Source organism: Tyto alba, unplaced genomic scaffold (assembly GCF_018691265.1).
Source record: "Tyto alba isolate M040663 unplaced genomic scaffold, T.alba_DEE_v4.0 Super-Scaffold_1, whole genome shotgun sequence".
Taxonomy (NCBI): domain Eukaryota; kingdom Metazoa; phylum Chordata; class Aves; order Strigiformes; family Tytonidae; genus Tyto; species Tyto alba.
Genome location: NW_024881261.1, coordinates 7,263,212 through 7,277,411, shown reverse-complemented (window position 1 = coordinate 7,277,411; position 14,200 = coordinate 7,263,212). Strand labels below are relative to the sequence as shown.

Below are 14,200 nucleotides of genomic sequence, written 5' to 3'. Positions count from 1 at the left end.
TTGATGAGCTGTTCTTGTAGGAAACAGCTTGCTCTGGCATGTTGGTTACATGCAGATATTCTGCAATCCACTTGCCATTAAACTGTTGCGCTTCCACGCAAAGAAGTTGCTTGGCTTGTCCATAATAAGACAGTGCATTTGCCTGCCATTTCAGTTTTCATGATCACCTGCCTTCTCACACAAACCAAAATTCCTGCTTATATTGGGCTACATTTGCATCTCTGCATGTAAAAAAAAAAATAATAAAATTATCTTGCACCAAGTCACAGCTTGCCAATTCAACAGAACTCTGCAATTAGATTAAATATTGTTGGCAGGTAGAATGAGCTTATGTCAGAGAAAACAAAACACAATATATTGTGCATTAAAGGAATTCACATATATAGAGGGGGTTTTTATTGTTTGCCTGTGTGAACCAAAAACTTACAAGTGACCAACATCTACAATTTGTTGCTGTTGCTAGGGTAAAGATCTAGCACCACGTTTTCAACTTAAAACCCAAGTGACTGAGTGTCACCAAGATGTGTTAAGATCAAAGCAGCATCAGGATAATAAACTATATTGTATTAATTTCTTAAGAGTATATTTCACAACCCCAGTTAAGACAGTTTCTTTACACGACAATTTTCTAAGGCACGTGAGTTTTACTTCAAGCAGCTCAAAAAGATGGATTTAACATCAAAAACTAAAATCATGTTCGTGTCAGACAAAACTGACGTAATACACTCAAAGATGGTATCATGTTATATTACAGTCCTCTTGCCACCTGCCACAAGGTGTGTCTAACCTACATAAGGAAATTTTTGCAAGACAATGATTGCATTAAATAGTTGTCTCAATTATTCTTTCAACAGGTGATGTTCAGAAGGCAGCTTTGTTTTTACACAGAAGCATTTAATGCACTTAAGTGCTAAAGCAAACTTTAAAAGCAGATGCCTCAGTCAGTTTTGGAACTTTAGAGGCAACAATCACAGACTGCCACAGAGTGTAGAATCTGGGGTATTCCCAAATTCAAAGCAAAGTAACGCAGTACACTACTGTGGGATGTATCAGAACTGGCCAAACCTGTACAGCTGCACTGATTCGTAGTTCTCACAAGCAGAAGAAAAAAGTACAGGCTGCACCAGCTCAGCAGAACCAAGGGAAAGTTTTATTTTAAATACTGTACTATCATCTACTCTAACCAATTTTTACAGAACAGTGAGGCTGTCATTCCACAAGGAATAAAGAAATTGTAAAAGAGAAAAGAAGCAAAAAACATAGCTCAAGACGACCTAGAAATTTTATAGGCAAAGATTGCCCCAAAGACCATGCCTGTTAAATGCAGCATGGTTATTTTTCTTTGTAAAAAAAGCAACAAGAGGAAAAGAGTGAAACAAGGAGGACAGATCGATCACAGTGCTATATATTTTGATGGAAATACACGCTTAGCCAGAAGTACCTGATGCAGTTAAAAGTAGTAAGACTGCTTTTAACTGACAGAAATTAGTCATTGATTATTAGAAGCACTGAAGGAGCTGCTGTAGTTTAGGGTTCCTTTGTATCTGGCATCCTGATGCACTGCAAGTCAGTACAGAACTCAAATATTGGTTATGGAAGCAACAAAAGCTGTAGGGAAATAAAAGCATTGCTGCTACAGAAATGAATTTCAAGAACATGCCTGGAGATTCTAGCCTAAAAGGAATTTTCAACAAGGAACACACAGGAAAACAAATACGGATGCACAAAAAAGATGCAGAGGGTAAGGATATACAAACTGTATTAGGACTGCTGTAAACCACTGACATCTAGAGATAGACAAGAAAAATGCAGAATAAAGTGTAGCACAAAACTTTCATATGCAATAAATCTTAATTTATACTTCATAATTCATATTTAATTCAATTTCTAACTTCACATTTTCCCTTTTGTGCTGCTTGTGATGCACAAGGACCATAAACTGTTTATGTAGATTAACACAGCAATGGCAGACATCCATGTCATGTGCTCAGATCATGTTTGACTGAAGCATTCACATCCTAGATTATACTGTAGATTTCCCGTACTCTCATCTTTGATTCTATATTACATATTCAAGTCTAGCCACTGCTCTCCACATGGTTCAGATCTCTAAGGCTGATCAGTGCCATACAATTGGATCTAGTATTTGGTATTCTGTGTGACAGCCATTTAGCGAATTAAGTAGTCCACAATTTAGGAAGCTAGTGTAAATTGGTCTTAATGGCGATCCCCTCCATGGGCCATCTACATGCTGCTCTGATAAAATCATAGATCCCAGGAAAGACAGAATTAGATTGTGCAGCTTCTTACCTGCAGCTCCTTTGAGACTCTCTCTAAGTGGTTAGTTATCTTTTTTATTAGGTCACTATACATCTGTTCCGAATGCTGCTGGCATACACACTTATACACACAACTGCAGAAACAAATATAGGAACAAACAATGAACTTACAACAGTTTGCAATGAAGGGCAACAGACTTCAAAATATTTTGTTCAAGTCTCAATTTAGAGAATCATAAGAGTTAATTGAATGATTACAGCCCTAAGCTTGGAATGAGCTCTAGCAGACTATTAAATCTCCCCTGGAGGCCCCAGTGTGTCCGTTCCATTCCCCCTCCCCGACCTCACTTAATTCACAAGTTCTCAGACCAGTCCACTTCAGAACACTCATGATAACTCTGTCAACAGCTCACTCCTAATTCTGGCTTTTGTCTCTCCTATGTGAATGAAGCCTCTATTAAAATAAGCAGGTTTAAGGAGTATATGCATATTCTAGGACAGAACCCTTTTAAAAAGAAGGGCAACGCTGACAAGCGGTCATGGAAGTTGCACCAAAACTGTGCTGGCATTTTAAAAAGAAACAGCAAAGTTCTAAAATTACAGACCCAAGCACGTTACTCCATTCTTTGTTACTTAAATGCTAAAAAAAACCCTACATTTTCATAATAAACAAAGATGCAGAGAAAGAGTGACAAAACTTTAATTCTACATTCCATGGTTTAGCTGTATTAACTCTGGTCTTCAGTGTTACCTTTGTTTTTTTAATAACATTTTATTGTTCTCATACTGCAATGTAACATATCTGCAAAGTAAGGCTACGTATTGAAAACATATTTACCACAGCTGTAAAACACATACATATATTACGTTCAGCAAGTAGTTACATTAAGGTAGTCATCAGTCAGGACTAACACCAACATTATCTGTACCAAGCAGCTTTTACTTTTCTTGAATGCTTTCATTCACTGAATTCAGGATTTTTGTCAGCTAGTTTTCAGAACAAAGAAGCACAAGGAAGACTTCACCTGGTAGCTTGGGCAAGCCAAATCCCCTCCTTATACCTCTGTTCTGATCCTCTCTCCCTCCATCCCTCTGTATGGAGTACAGAGTTGTGTGACAGCAAGCAAATTAGGCCAGAAACTGCTCCTTAGGACATGCGCAAACAAACTAGCAAGGTCCAGATCCCAGACCTGAATCTGCAGATTTTTAATAGCACCAAAAGCCTAACGCTATGGTACAGCAACACTGTGTCTCTGTAGGGGAATGATGACACTCTAAGTCTCTGCTGAGAAGGTGGTACGATGACAAACTGCAAAAACGGGATTAAAACAACTGTAGAGTATGGGCCACTGGAATTTTCTAATGCAAGTGAGAGGTTAGGCACCAACTCCAAGCCTTCAGGGACCAGGACAGCAAACTCACTCAATAACTGCCACCCTCAAAGTCTTCTGGAGGAAGGTTTTAGAAGTGAATTATTAGTAACTTTCCAAAGCTTATTTATTCCCTTTGACAACTTCAAAAGCCCCAAAAGTACAGTATTCAACCCTATGCAAAGTCTGCTCACTTGGGAAACTATGCTATTTCTTAAAAACCAAAAGACACACCACACCTCTACTACTCTATTTTAAAAATAATTGAGTGTCTGTATCTTGGCATTATTTAAGTAACAGTCAAGGTCATCTTGTTTCTTTCACATGAATTCTATCAAAAGCGGATCCTGTTTTGGAACATGCAAGTGTAAAAGACATTTTGGTATGATGCAATAACAGCCAAAATATCAATTTAATTTGGATCAGAGAGAAAAACACTGGTAAAAACCAGACTGATTTTTGTGATATTTTACAAACCAGCCAGCTAGGTAACAACAGCAAACGTCCATATGTTTGTTTGCTCCATATCAAAACAGTATTATAGCCACTTCTACAAGTTGAGGGCTTCATTTGCAACAATGTAACTACACTGAATTTTAAAGTACACATCTGCTTAGCGTTAGTACAATATTGCTATACCCACTTCTGCAACACCTTCTGTGGTCAAACACCAATCTTCCCATGTAGGTGCACAGTGTGTTTACATTTTATTTCAACGCTTCTATTTAGAGGTTCCTTCCCCATTTTCAGATCCTGTTTTCAGTTCCTGACTGTGGGCTGATTCTGTGAATCATCCTTTCCCTGCTATTATTACCCAAAAGAAGTCAGCAGCTTGTTAGTCCTTTAGCTAACCAAACACCTTAGGAAAAGGAAAACCCCAGCAGGACATTAGAAAGTAAGCATTTTTTGCGAGGGATGAAGACCTGAGCTCTGTAGGCTGTCTTGAAGAGCAGCGATCTAATTTCATTGTACCTGGGAGGCAGCTGTAACAGTTGCCAGGAGTACAACTTAACTGCTCACATTTTCCTCATCTCAAAGTTCACATCTCTCTGTCAATATGATTAATCCTTTTAATGGGAAGTGATTATGCACAGGCAGGCTTTGGAGTCAAAGATGGAAACAGTCACTAATCACACTTTGATACCTTATGGGTAAACTGATCCATAGTAAGTATCTGTATACACACCTTTGAAGCTATCTCCCCGCTTTCACTGCTGTGAGGGAGACAACGACAGTTATCACTGATCATGTCAAATATAGTAGTATGGGGATCTAATAATATATTTTAAGTTTGCATTATGGAAACCTTGATTCCTTTAGCCAGCCTAAAGATGATCAAAAAGACCACTGTATTTTCAGCTCAGTTTCACTGTAAAAAACATAAAGATGCACAGCTGTTTGATCCACCTCAGAAAACACCCCATTTTCACACTAAGGAGCTAGCCTAGGGAAGCAGAAAGGATCTAAACCTCAAGACTGCTACAGACTTTCTGTAATACTCTAAGTAAGCATCGTTAAATTCAACAAAAATGCAGTTTTTCTTCCATCCACAATCTGTGTTGTCTAGTTCATAAACCAAGCAAAGGGACACCTTCTAAAATAAAATTAAGGAACACAACTCCTTGTTGGAAGAGGCTGTGTCAGAGTAATTACATCCACAGACATAATTTTTAAAAGAAAGACTTAAAAAAACAGCACACTAGCTTTATCAGTAACACTAAACTACAGACAATCTTTTGTTTTGGTAAAATGCATGCAAGAGACATCTGTGCATCATTACAATACTGCATCAAGTGTCACCCTGATATATAAGGATTGTCTACAGGAAACTTAAACCCCATTATTCCTTTAATAATTAAAACTTTTGAGCAGTAAAAAGATGGCAAAGATAAACCGCAGTTATCTGAAAACCGTAACTAGGTGCAGATCTACTCTAGGTACTAAAGTATTAATTCTGCACTCCTACTCTTTATCAGAGATAACTATGGGGAGATGTCTTAACTCTTACTGATGGCTGTTTGCACATTGGGGCTCTCTAGCTACAAAAAAGGATTTTGATTACTTACACTAAAGCTGCAAAACGTGTCTCAATTCAAACTTACCATCTTAATTATTGATGCACATGCTGATGTGTGAGTCCTGATAACAGCAGTTCCAAAAGTTTGGGCAGGAAAGAAGAAATTTATTCATGTTTTTAGCTGGAGTTAAGAGGGAAGACTAAACATCTGCCATTCTTGCATCTGGTTCCCTAATCCAAAGTTTCAAACTGGAGAGACAAAGTGGCTAAAAGCAAGTGGGCAAGAGACAATTGAGCCAAAAGTCTCTAAAAATAGCACTCGGGGACTGAACTGCCAGTGTTATCTCAGAGTGCAACACTATGGTAAAGAAAACCAAGACAGCAGTGCTACTAGATTTGCTGGCAAGGGCCAGTAGTTCTAACAGCATTTTGGCCAGTAAATGCAGCAGCAGCTACCCAGTTTCCACCCTATTTACCAGCACCTTGGATACCTGTCACCTACAGAACAAAAATCTCTCCTTTAGTCAGTCTCTTAAGAAACTATCAGGTCTCCAAAGCATTTAGCATTTTGATTTGGAGCAGCATTTTGTGATTTTGAAGCAAATCCCCTTCCATCCCCACTACTGTGCACTCGCTTAGTCTGCAGGGCAGTTTTGGTGTGTGACTTGATCCCTTTTAAAGTAAACTCCAGCTTTAGGCCCTGTACAAATCAAATATTCGCCAGACAAGGATGGAGAAATAAAGGACTGAGCCTTGTGTCAGCCCTTCAGACAGCCTCTAACTGCACATGCAGCAGGACAGCTGGGCAAGGGGGAAATTGGAACAAATCTACCTGATGCAAAACACACAAATGACAGTTTATATGGATGGACCTTGGCACCTTCATGTACTTCTGAACCTCCACTGCACCAAACTGGTTCCTACTAGACATGATAAAGAAGCCTGCTGAAATACTAAGTCAAACACCTACCATGCCACTCTCTTCTTCCCCTTTGAGGAAAGGGATGTTAAGACTAATACATTTCTTAACATTACACTAAGCTACTTACTTTAGAGCTAATGTCTTCAGCTCTTATGCATTTTAATTCTTTAGCATTTATTCCTATTAACATGGGATGTCAAGATACGTATCTATTATTCACTCACTCATTCCAACCATTTAAAAATATCGTACTACACATAACCTTCCCATCTTCCTCATAAACAGAAATTATAACAGATGCATAGGCTGCAAGATAAAATAAACATTAAACTTAAAAAAAAAAAAAAAAAAAAAAACAACAAAATATTTCCTTACCTGTATATTTGTTCATAGGAGATAGGGATGTAGTCACCAGGACTCTGAGTTAAAAGCTGATCTATGGCACTGTCCAACTTTGGCCAATATGTGCTCTTATAGTCTTCAATTGTTATAACATTCATTACTACAAGAAGAAGACAAAACTACATTTAGTAACTTCAGCTAAAAGATTAGAAGCAAGCAAATATTCTGCAATTTCAGATCACACCAATAAACTGGCCAAAATTAACATGGAAATAGTTCACTTCCACTAAGATAACCTCTTCTAAAACTAAAAATTCAAGCCCAGACTTGAATTTGGACCTTTTTATTTACAGAAAATAAAATAAAATTAGAAAACTTGACAAAGCAGTGCTTGGATATTTCTTAGGGGCCCAAGTAGCAGGGAAAAAATCAAACTCCTGTGAGTTATAGCATGACAATATAATAATTTTTAAAAATAATTTTTAAAATTGGGGAAAAAAACCCAAACCAGTAGTTATTTCAGATTAATAAATTACACAACTTTGTGTGAGTCCAGAATCAACAATTAATACTATGTCCTCACATGCAGGTGAACAAGTCTTGGTCGAGACCCGGTAGTTTTCTGAATACTCCTTCCCAGCAGATGTATAAATTTTACAAGTCTCAGGTGAGACCAGCAGCATCCTTGGCCTAAAAGCTGATGCAATTCTCTCTGCCTTCAATTGCAGTTAGGCTCCCGGGCAACTTTTTTGGATCCATATTACAGTTCCCCCTGAAGCAGCCACAGTATTACTCCTTTTCCAGATAAGAATCAACACAGGGAAGAATAGGAGGCGTTTAAATTAGCGTTCCCCATCACTCTCTGATTTTCCTCCCAAGCCTCCCAACTGCACCCTCTTGCGCGAGCCGCTCAGCGTGCCTTCACAGACACTGAAGAGTTCTAATCTCTCTCTTTTCTGGGAGGATTTACAAACTAACCACACGTGACTTGGTTCCAACAGCAGCCAGGGTAGAAGGGTTAGCACCTTCTCTTCAGAGACACATTTGCAGGATTACCTCACTGCCTCGTCACACCATCATAGCTTCACAGCAGCACAGCAGCCACTCAAAACAAAGCCCCCCAGTAACTAACAGCATAGGGTATACTTCATATCAAAACTATCCAGTCCAGGAAATCTAAAGTAATTTCTTCATTGGAATTCCACATGTACATGTGGGCTATGTGAAACAGAGAATAAAGACAGTTCCCACCCCAAACAATTCAGTTTAGACATCGCACTGAAAAGAAATACTTTGAATAGGGCTGCATTTTAAATACATGGGTAAATGTAGATTCACTAATGGGTTTGAGGAGCAAGATTTCTTTAATGTTATTTTCACAAGGGGTTGAAAGGAGCTGGGTAAGCCACTTTTGGCAGCATTACAATGAAAAATTCTAGGGAAATACAGCAAAACTGTTAACAGTTATCACAAGAAAAGAAGAGTATAAAGAGAACATGGAATACAGAGAGGTGTGAGACAAGAACGTGTTCGAACACAATCTGTAAGAGCAGGTATTAGATTCCTGTCATGTGTCTTTTTAGGGTATTTCAGCCAGAAACCTTGCTTAGTGAGGAATATTAGTGCAGTACTCCTAGCCCACTCTTCACCCAACTAGCCATGGGTACACTTGTGCTCCATATCTGCTACAGAAATGGACCTAGTTAACACAGTATATGTCTGATTAGTGAACAGGTCACCACCACCAAATGCTGCAGGATGCTGCCTCAACACTCCAGCCAGCAATCTGAAAGTACAACACCGTTGGCTAACAAGTTGATAAAGGTTATGGATCCACGTACAGAAGTACCAAAACGTAAGGTAACACGTCCAGCAAGTCAGGCCCACGATGCAAAAGCATCCACGCAGTCAGGAACAGCCCAGCACCTGCCTGACAGCAATGTCACCCCTTATTCGTCTGTCCTGCAATGACTTGATTCAGTTCTCGTCCCTTACAGAGCCCAGGCTCCGGGCAGATGTTCTCAGGAGCAGCTTCCATGTAGTAGCTTCACTATTCACCCTTACACTCAACAGTAAAACTTGAGCATTTGCCTTTCACTGTGTTACCCCAAAAAAGGTGGGTCTCCACAGAACTGCTCTGTTCTACAGAAAACATTAAACTGAAGTCTGCATAAGTATTAGACCAAAGTCTTAAGATGTCAATGTATAATCACACCCACATCTGGTTTAACATATTAAATGAGCTCTGTTCATTTGAAAGAAAATAGGCAACTAAGAATTGAGAACACTGCAAATTATTTTTTTTTAACGGGCTGTTGATGTGTCAATTTATTTTTTTTTTTTACAATATGTTAAGAGAAAGTAGCAGCAAACAGGAAGGCCTGTCCATTAGAAGTGCTGCACAGGTAAAGGACAAAATGCTATTACAAACAGCCCCTTGAGACTTGCATAGGAATCACTGATGAATTCAAAGTAACATTCTAGAAAAGCTTCATTTTTATTCAAAAGACTCTCAGAAGTATTATTTAATCTGATTTTCATATTTTAGTTCTGAAACTAAGCCAACCATAATATTTATATAGTTAAGAGTCTAAAGACTACACACTGAACAATCACTATTTTTATTCTTCTAACCCAGAAATCAATTTACTTTAAAATTTTAGTAACTGTTACACACATGAAGGATGACTTAAAGTAGCACCCTCCAATTACAAACTCTGCAAGAACAATCTCAAGACCAGGAAGAAGAATCACACAAATTCCTGGAAAGAAAAGACAGATTGCCCTTTTAGAAACTTCTTTAAATTTTTCACTTTTCCATCTTTTCAGAATGTCATTCTTTAATGTTTATCCCTATACTAGGTATTCAAGATTTAAAAGGATTTGTCCAAATCACAAGGAAAGGTTGATACTATAAAATAACTTTAATTTCATTGAGATTTATTAAGTTTCTGGGAAGTGACACGGGGTGGGGCTGAGAAATCAGTCTGATCAAATGGAAAGGAAACCAATGTTTTCCAGCAAATTATCAAAGACTTCACAGGTAAAGCTTGAGAAGCAACTTCTGCTTTTCCATATACAGAAAAACTCCTTTAAGTCAAATGCAGGAGTGAAACCATTTAAGTGAAAAAGAATATGAGCTTCATACCATAACCTAGATATTTCAGTATCATAGCCATAACTGAAACATAGCCTGCTCCAAGCTACCAAGTTCTTTAGTATCAACTTCAATCAGAAGAATGTCAAAAAACACTACGATTTTTTAAAAGTCCAAGAGTAGGTATATATCCCCAGATGAAACTGATTAAAAAAAAAAAAAAACCTTACAAACACACATAGCTCAAAAAAGATGCTGGAATAGTAAAAGTCATGGAACATGAATAGAATAATAAGTTAAAAAAAAAAAAATAGATAGTGTAGGCTGTGTTATTTAGATGAGACAACCTGAAAAGCTACTCAAAACGCTTACTACATTCAGATATATAAAACATTGTTCCTTTAAACTATAGCTAAAAAAGCAGGGGAACAGGGCAGGTAATCCAACCATCAAGCAAGCAGACATCGATCTGACAATTAAATGTCATTTATTCTGACAATAAATATTAAAGCAATCATCTAGGCATCTTTCAGCAGCTTTATTTCAACTCACAAAGTGACACATATGAAGCTTTACTGCTTAATTAGCAATGCACCCTACATTCCTAAAATATTTTGTCAAAGTGTACAAACTCTTCCAGCAGATGTCTGAGACAAATCTACAGACTTGTAGCTATCGCTGTGACTCTACACTTTCCTTTTTCTCAGCCATCATGAGCATGTTTACACAATAGATTTTGCTATACACCCTGCCTAACACATCCTAGCATACATTAGCAAGTTTATGTGTGCGCCCTGTAGTTGCTTTCAAGCCCATTCTATTTTTATTGCATGTTTCTCCATCTGCATTAAGACTGCATTAAGTAAAAATAATGTTAAACTTTTCCTTTTTCAGACAATTTGTCTATGCAGCAAAGCGCATACACTGCACCGAACTCTGTTATGCAACAGGGTAACCAACAGATTTAATGGATATGCCAACGCTCACAGCCACATGTGCCCATCCTAAATGGGACTGGCACCAAACACATTTATAATCATCCCTGCTTGAAAAGGATGAAAAAATACAGGAAGGAAACCTCCTCATTTTCTTCATAATTCAGATACACTGCAATTACTAGTACAAAAGAGTTTTGCTTTAAGTATTAAAGCTCTAACTCTTACTTTCTCCCTTACGGCTTTTGAAAAATATTTTTCATAACGCTATTGCTTTAGAAATCCATAACTGTGACTGAAGCTTAAATGTGATGAACCGTAAACAAATGTTTAGTTATAAGTTTACCAAAACATGGAAATTTTTCTTAAGGTGTTTTAACTAGAAGAAAAGCTATTAAATGAATGACACATTATTATATCTGCTTTCAGTTCTCAGTCTCACGGAAGGAGAATGGGGTTTGACCCCTCAGAACGATCTTAAAGGACTTCCACCTAACCTTCTTCCTCCATTATTCTGCCTGCTGAACTAGACTAAAAAAAGCCCACCAGACAGCTTTAGTCTGCAACCATGAACATGAAGAAACCTAACATTCTGAAAGTAACTATGTATTGAAACATGGCATTGATTTTTTTTTTGTTTGTTTTGGAGGAAAGAACCAGGAGGGAGAGACTCCTCTTAATGTCACAGGCACTCCACCTTACCATAAGACTGTTGGAAACTATGTCACATTTCTGATGGTCACCTGTAGGATAACCTGTCTAAGATTAAGCCTCTGCATCATGAATCAAGCAAGGCACGAGTCCTTGCTCATTCAACTGCAAGAAGCTCTTCATGCAGCAGAGAACAGACAACTTTCCTATCAAGCTTAAGACTGACAATCAGCTTCCCTATGAGTGTTCTGCCACTGCTAGGACAGAGCAGGCAGGAAGGCACCTAGCACACACTTCCTTTTCATTGTACATTTACACTGAAAGTGACCTTTCTCCTTTTTTCTATATATGAAAATTAAACAGAGGAATTTAAGGGATCCTCTGCCAGAGCCAGGATTAGGACAGGCAGGATCCCAACTCAGCCCCTGTACTTTCTCAGTCCACACTACTTCACTGAACTTGTTCTGTTCATATACACATATCGCAAAAATTATCCACAACACAAAGGTGCAGAAAAGTTCTAATGAACTTAACTCAAGAGAATTTTATATTTTACTGATATCTTAATCTTCTTTAAAACAACTGTTAACATCAGTAAGACAGATACTGTGTTGGGATACCAATGCTGGAGAAGTGAAAACAAGAACTGAGAAACCACACCCTAAGCAAAATCATGTACTGGCACTTCTCCCCCTCAGACATAAACTGCAGATTCGCTGGAAAGAAAGTGACCGTCCCATTTGGTGAAGATCCAACCCAAAATTCATTTTCATTCTGAAACAGAAGGAAAAACTAAGACTCTGAATTTCTGGATTGGGTATACAAGAGCTTAGTTTAGCAAGGCCAAATGACATTTCATTTTGATTGTCTCAAGTGTTTACGAGCCACCCCAAGGTACCTAGAGCCCTGACAAGCAAGGTAGGCAGAGAGCCAGGGAGCTCATGGAGTCTGGGAGCCTCAACTTCAAAGCAGCCAGCCTTGGCAATGTGCCTAGAGCCGTGAAACCCAGGCTACCAGAGAAGCAGGGATCCAGAAGCCTGAACTTCAAGCTCCGGATCAGCTCCGGAGCTGAGCTGCTGAGGAGCTGGACAAATGAGCTAGCATTGAGGAAAAAGAAAAAAAAGCACATTTCCCATCAAAATTTCATCATGGCAGTTATACTTCCGGGAATACTTTTAACTAGCCAAATCCAAGTTCTCTGACTGCCATTCAAGAAAAGGGTGTATTTTGCTCAGAGGCACGACTTCTAGAAATAAAAGTGACATGAACAGCAAAAAAATCTTCCCCTCCCTCAACCTTAGCTCAGCAAAGCAACAGAAAAAAATTGTCATTTCTGTTAAAAGCTACATGCAAAAGATGTTTTGGAACTTTTTTCTTTTTTGGTAAGCTCATCTTCCGTTGGACTCGTCAGGCTTTTGTAGACATGCATCCCTTCCAGGACAGCACACCCCTTCCAGGGGCTCCACACGCTGCCACCCACCGCCAGCAACCACAAACAGGTTTCATCTTTGGCTTTCTTCAGGGAGAAAGAAAAAGCCTTTTAGGAAAACACGACCTGAGCTCAAAGCTTCAGGAAAAGCGCTAGTGCAGCCGAAAACCCTGCCTACACTCGCTCTCCCGGTTCTACAGCCAGATCTACCGCATCGCCGCGCCGTGACAGGAGAGCGGCAGCAGAAGTTAGGGGGTGTGCGAGGAAGGTTATTTTCTCCTTCGCGGAGGCGCCTTGAGCCGCTTGATTTCGCTCCGAGGAGCCTCCCGTACCCAGCCCAGGCGGGAGAAGCGACCAGGGGGGCTGAAGAGGGGGCGGGTGAAGCCCCCCCGCTGTCGGTTGGGGGGAGGGAGGGGGTGTCACTCACGGAACTTGGAGGTCGAGGCGTTGATGTTGATGGCGGCGGCGATGGCCCCGGCTCCCCCCTTGCTCGGCGGCTCGCAGCCCCGCAGCACGCCGTTGGCCTCGGGCAGCGGCGGGAGCGGCGGGGCGGGGGGGGGCCCGGCGGCAGGGCCGCGCAGGAGGCGGCCAGCGACCGGCGGGGCGGCGGGGCCCAGCAGGTGCCGCCCGTACCCGCCGCCGCCGCCGGCGCCCCAGTTGTTGTGGTTCTGGTCGTCCATCATGGCCTCCTCCTCCTCCTCCATGCTCTCCTCCTCCATGGCGGCGGAGGAGCGGCGGAGGGGGCTCGAGACTCACCGCCCGCCGCCCATGGCCGCTCGGCTCCGGGCACGGCCCGCCCCACCACCGGCCGCGCAGCGCGACAGCTTTCGCGACAGCCGGAAAGGTGCGGCGGGCGGAGCCGCGGGACACGCCGGGGAGTGTAGTCCGGGTGGAGCGGGGGCGGCGATTGGCTACAGCGCGGAAGGAGGCGGGGACGGCCGCTATGCATTGTGGGGCGGCGAGTCAGGAGCGGCCCCCCCCCGCGCCATTTTAACCTGAGGGGGGGCGCCGGCCGGCTGCGCTTTGCCGCCCCAGGGCTCCTCCCCCCGGCGAGGCTCTCGGCCCTTTGGCTGCATCCCCCTCTAGCGGGAAGGGGCCCCTCTGGCAGCGCCGTCTCAGCGGGAAAATAGGCAGCGCTGGGGTAAAATCCCCGCCTCA

General features: G+C 41.0%; 1 protein-coding gene across 3 annotated transcripts in view; it reads right to left on the bottom strand.

The window, feature by feature from the left end:
• CACUL1 (CDK2 associated cullin domain 1) overlaps window positions 1-13,858 on the bottom strand; it is a 53,775-nt gene extending 39,917 nt beyond the window's left edge. For 2 of the 3 annotated variants that reach the window (XM_032988719.2, XM_042790000.1), the window contains exons 1-3: window positions 13,470-13,858; window positions 6,964-7,090; window positions 2,311-2,413 (exon numbers count right to left, since the gene is read on the bottom strand). In XM_032988719.2, the coding sequence (XP_032844610.2) occupies window positions 2,311-2,413; window positions 6,964-7,090; window positions 13,470-13,761 (522 nt within the window). In that variant the 5' untranslated portion in view covers window positions 13,762-13,858. Of the gene's footprint in view, window positions 1-2,310; window positions 2,414-6,963; window positions 7,091-12,511; window positions 12,689-13,469 lie in introns of those variants that run through there. The other variant, XM_042790001.1, reaches the window with a different exon arrangement.
• Window positions 13,859-14,200: the final 342 nt, after the last annotated feature.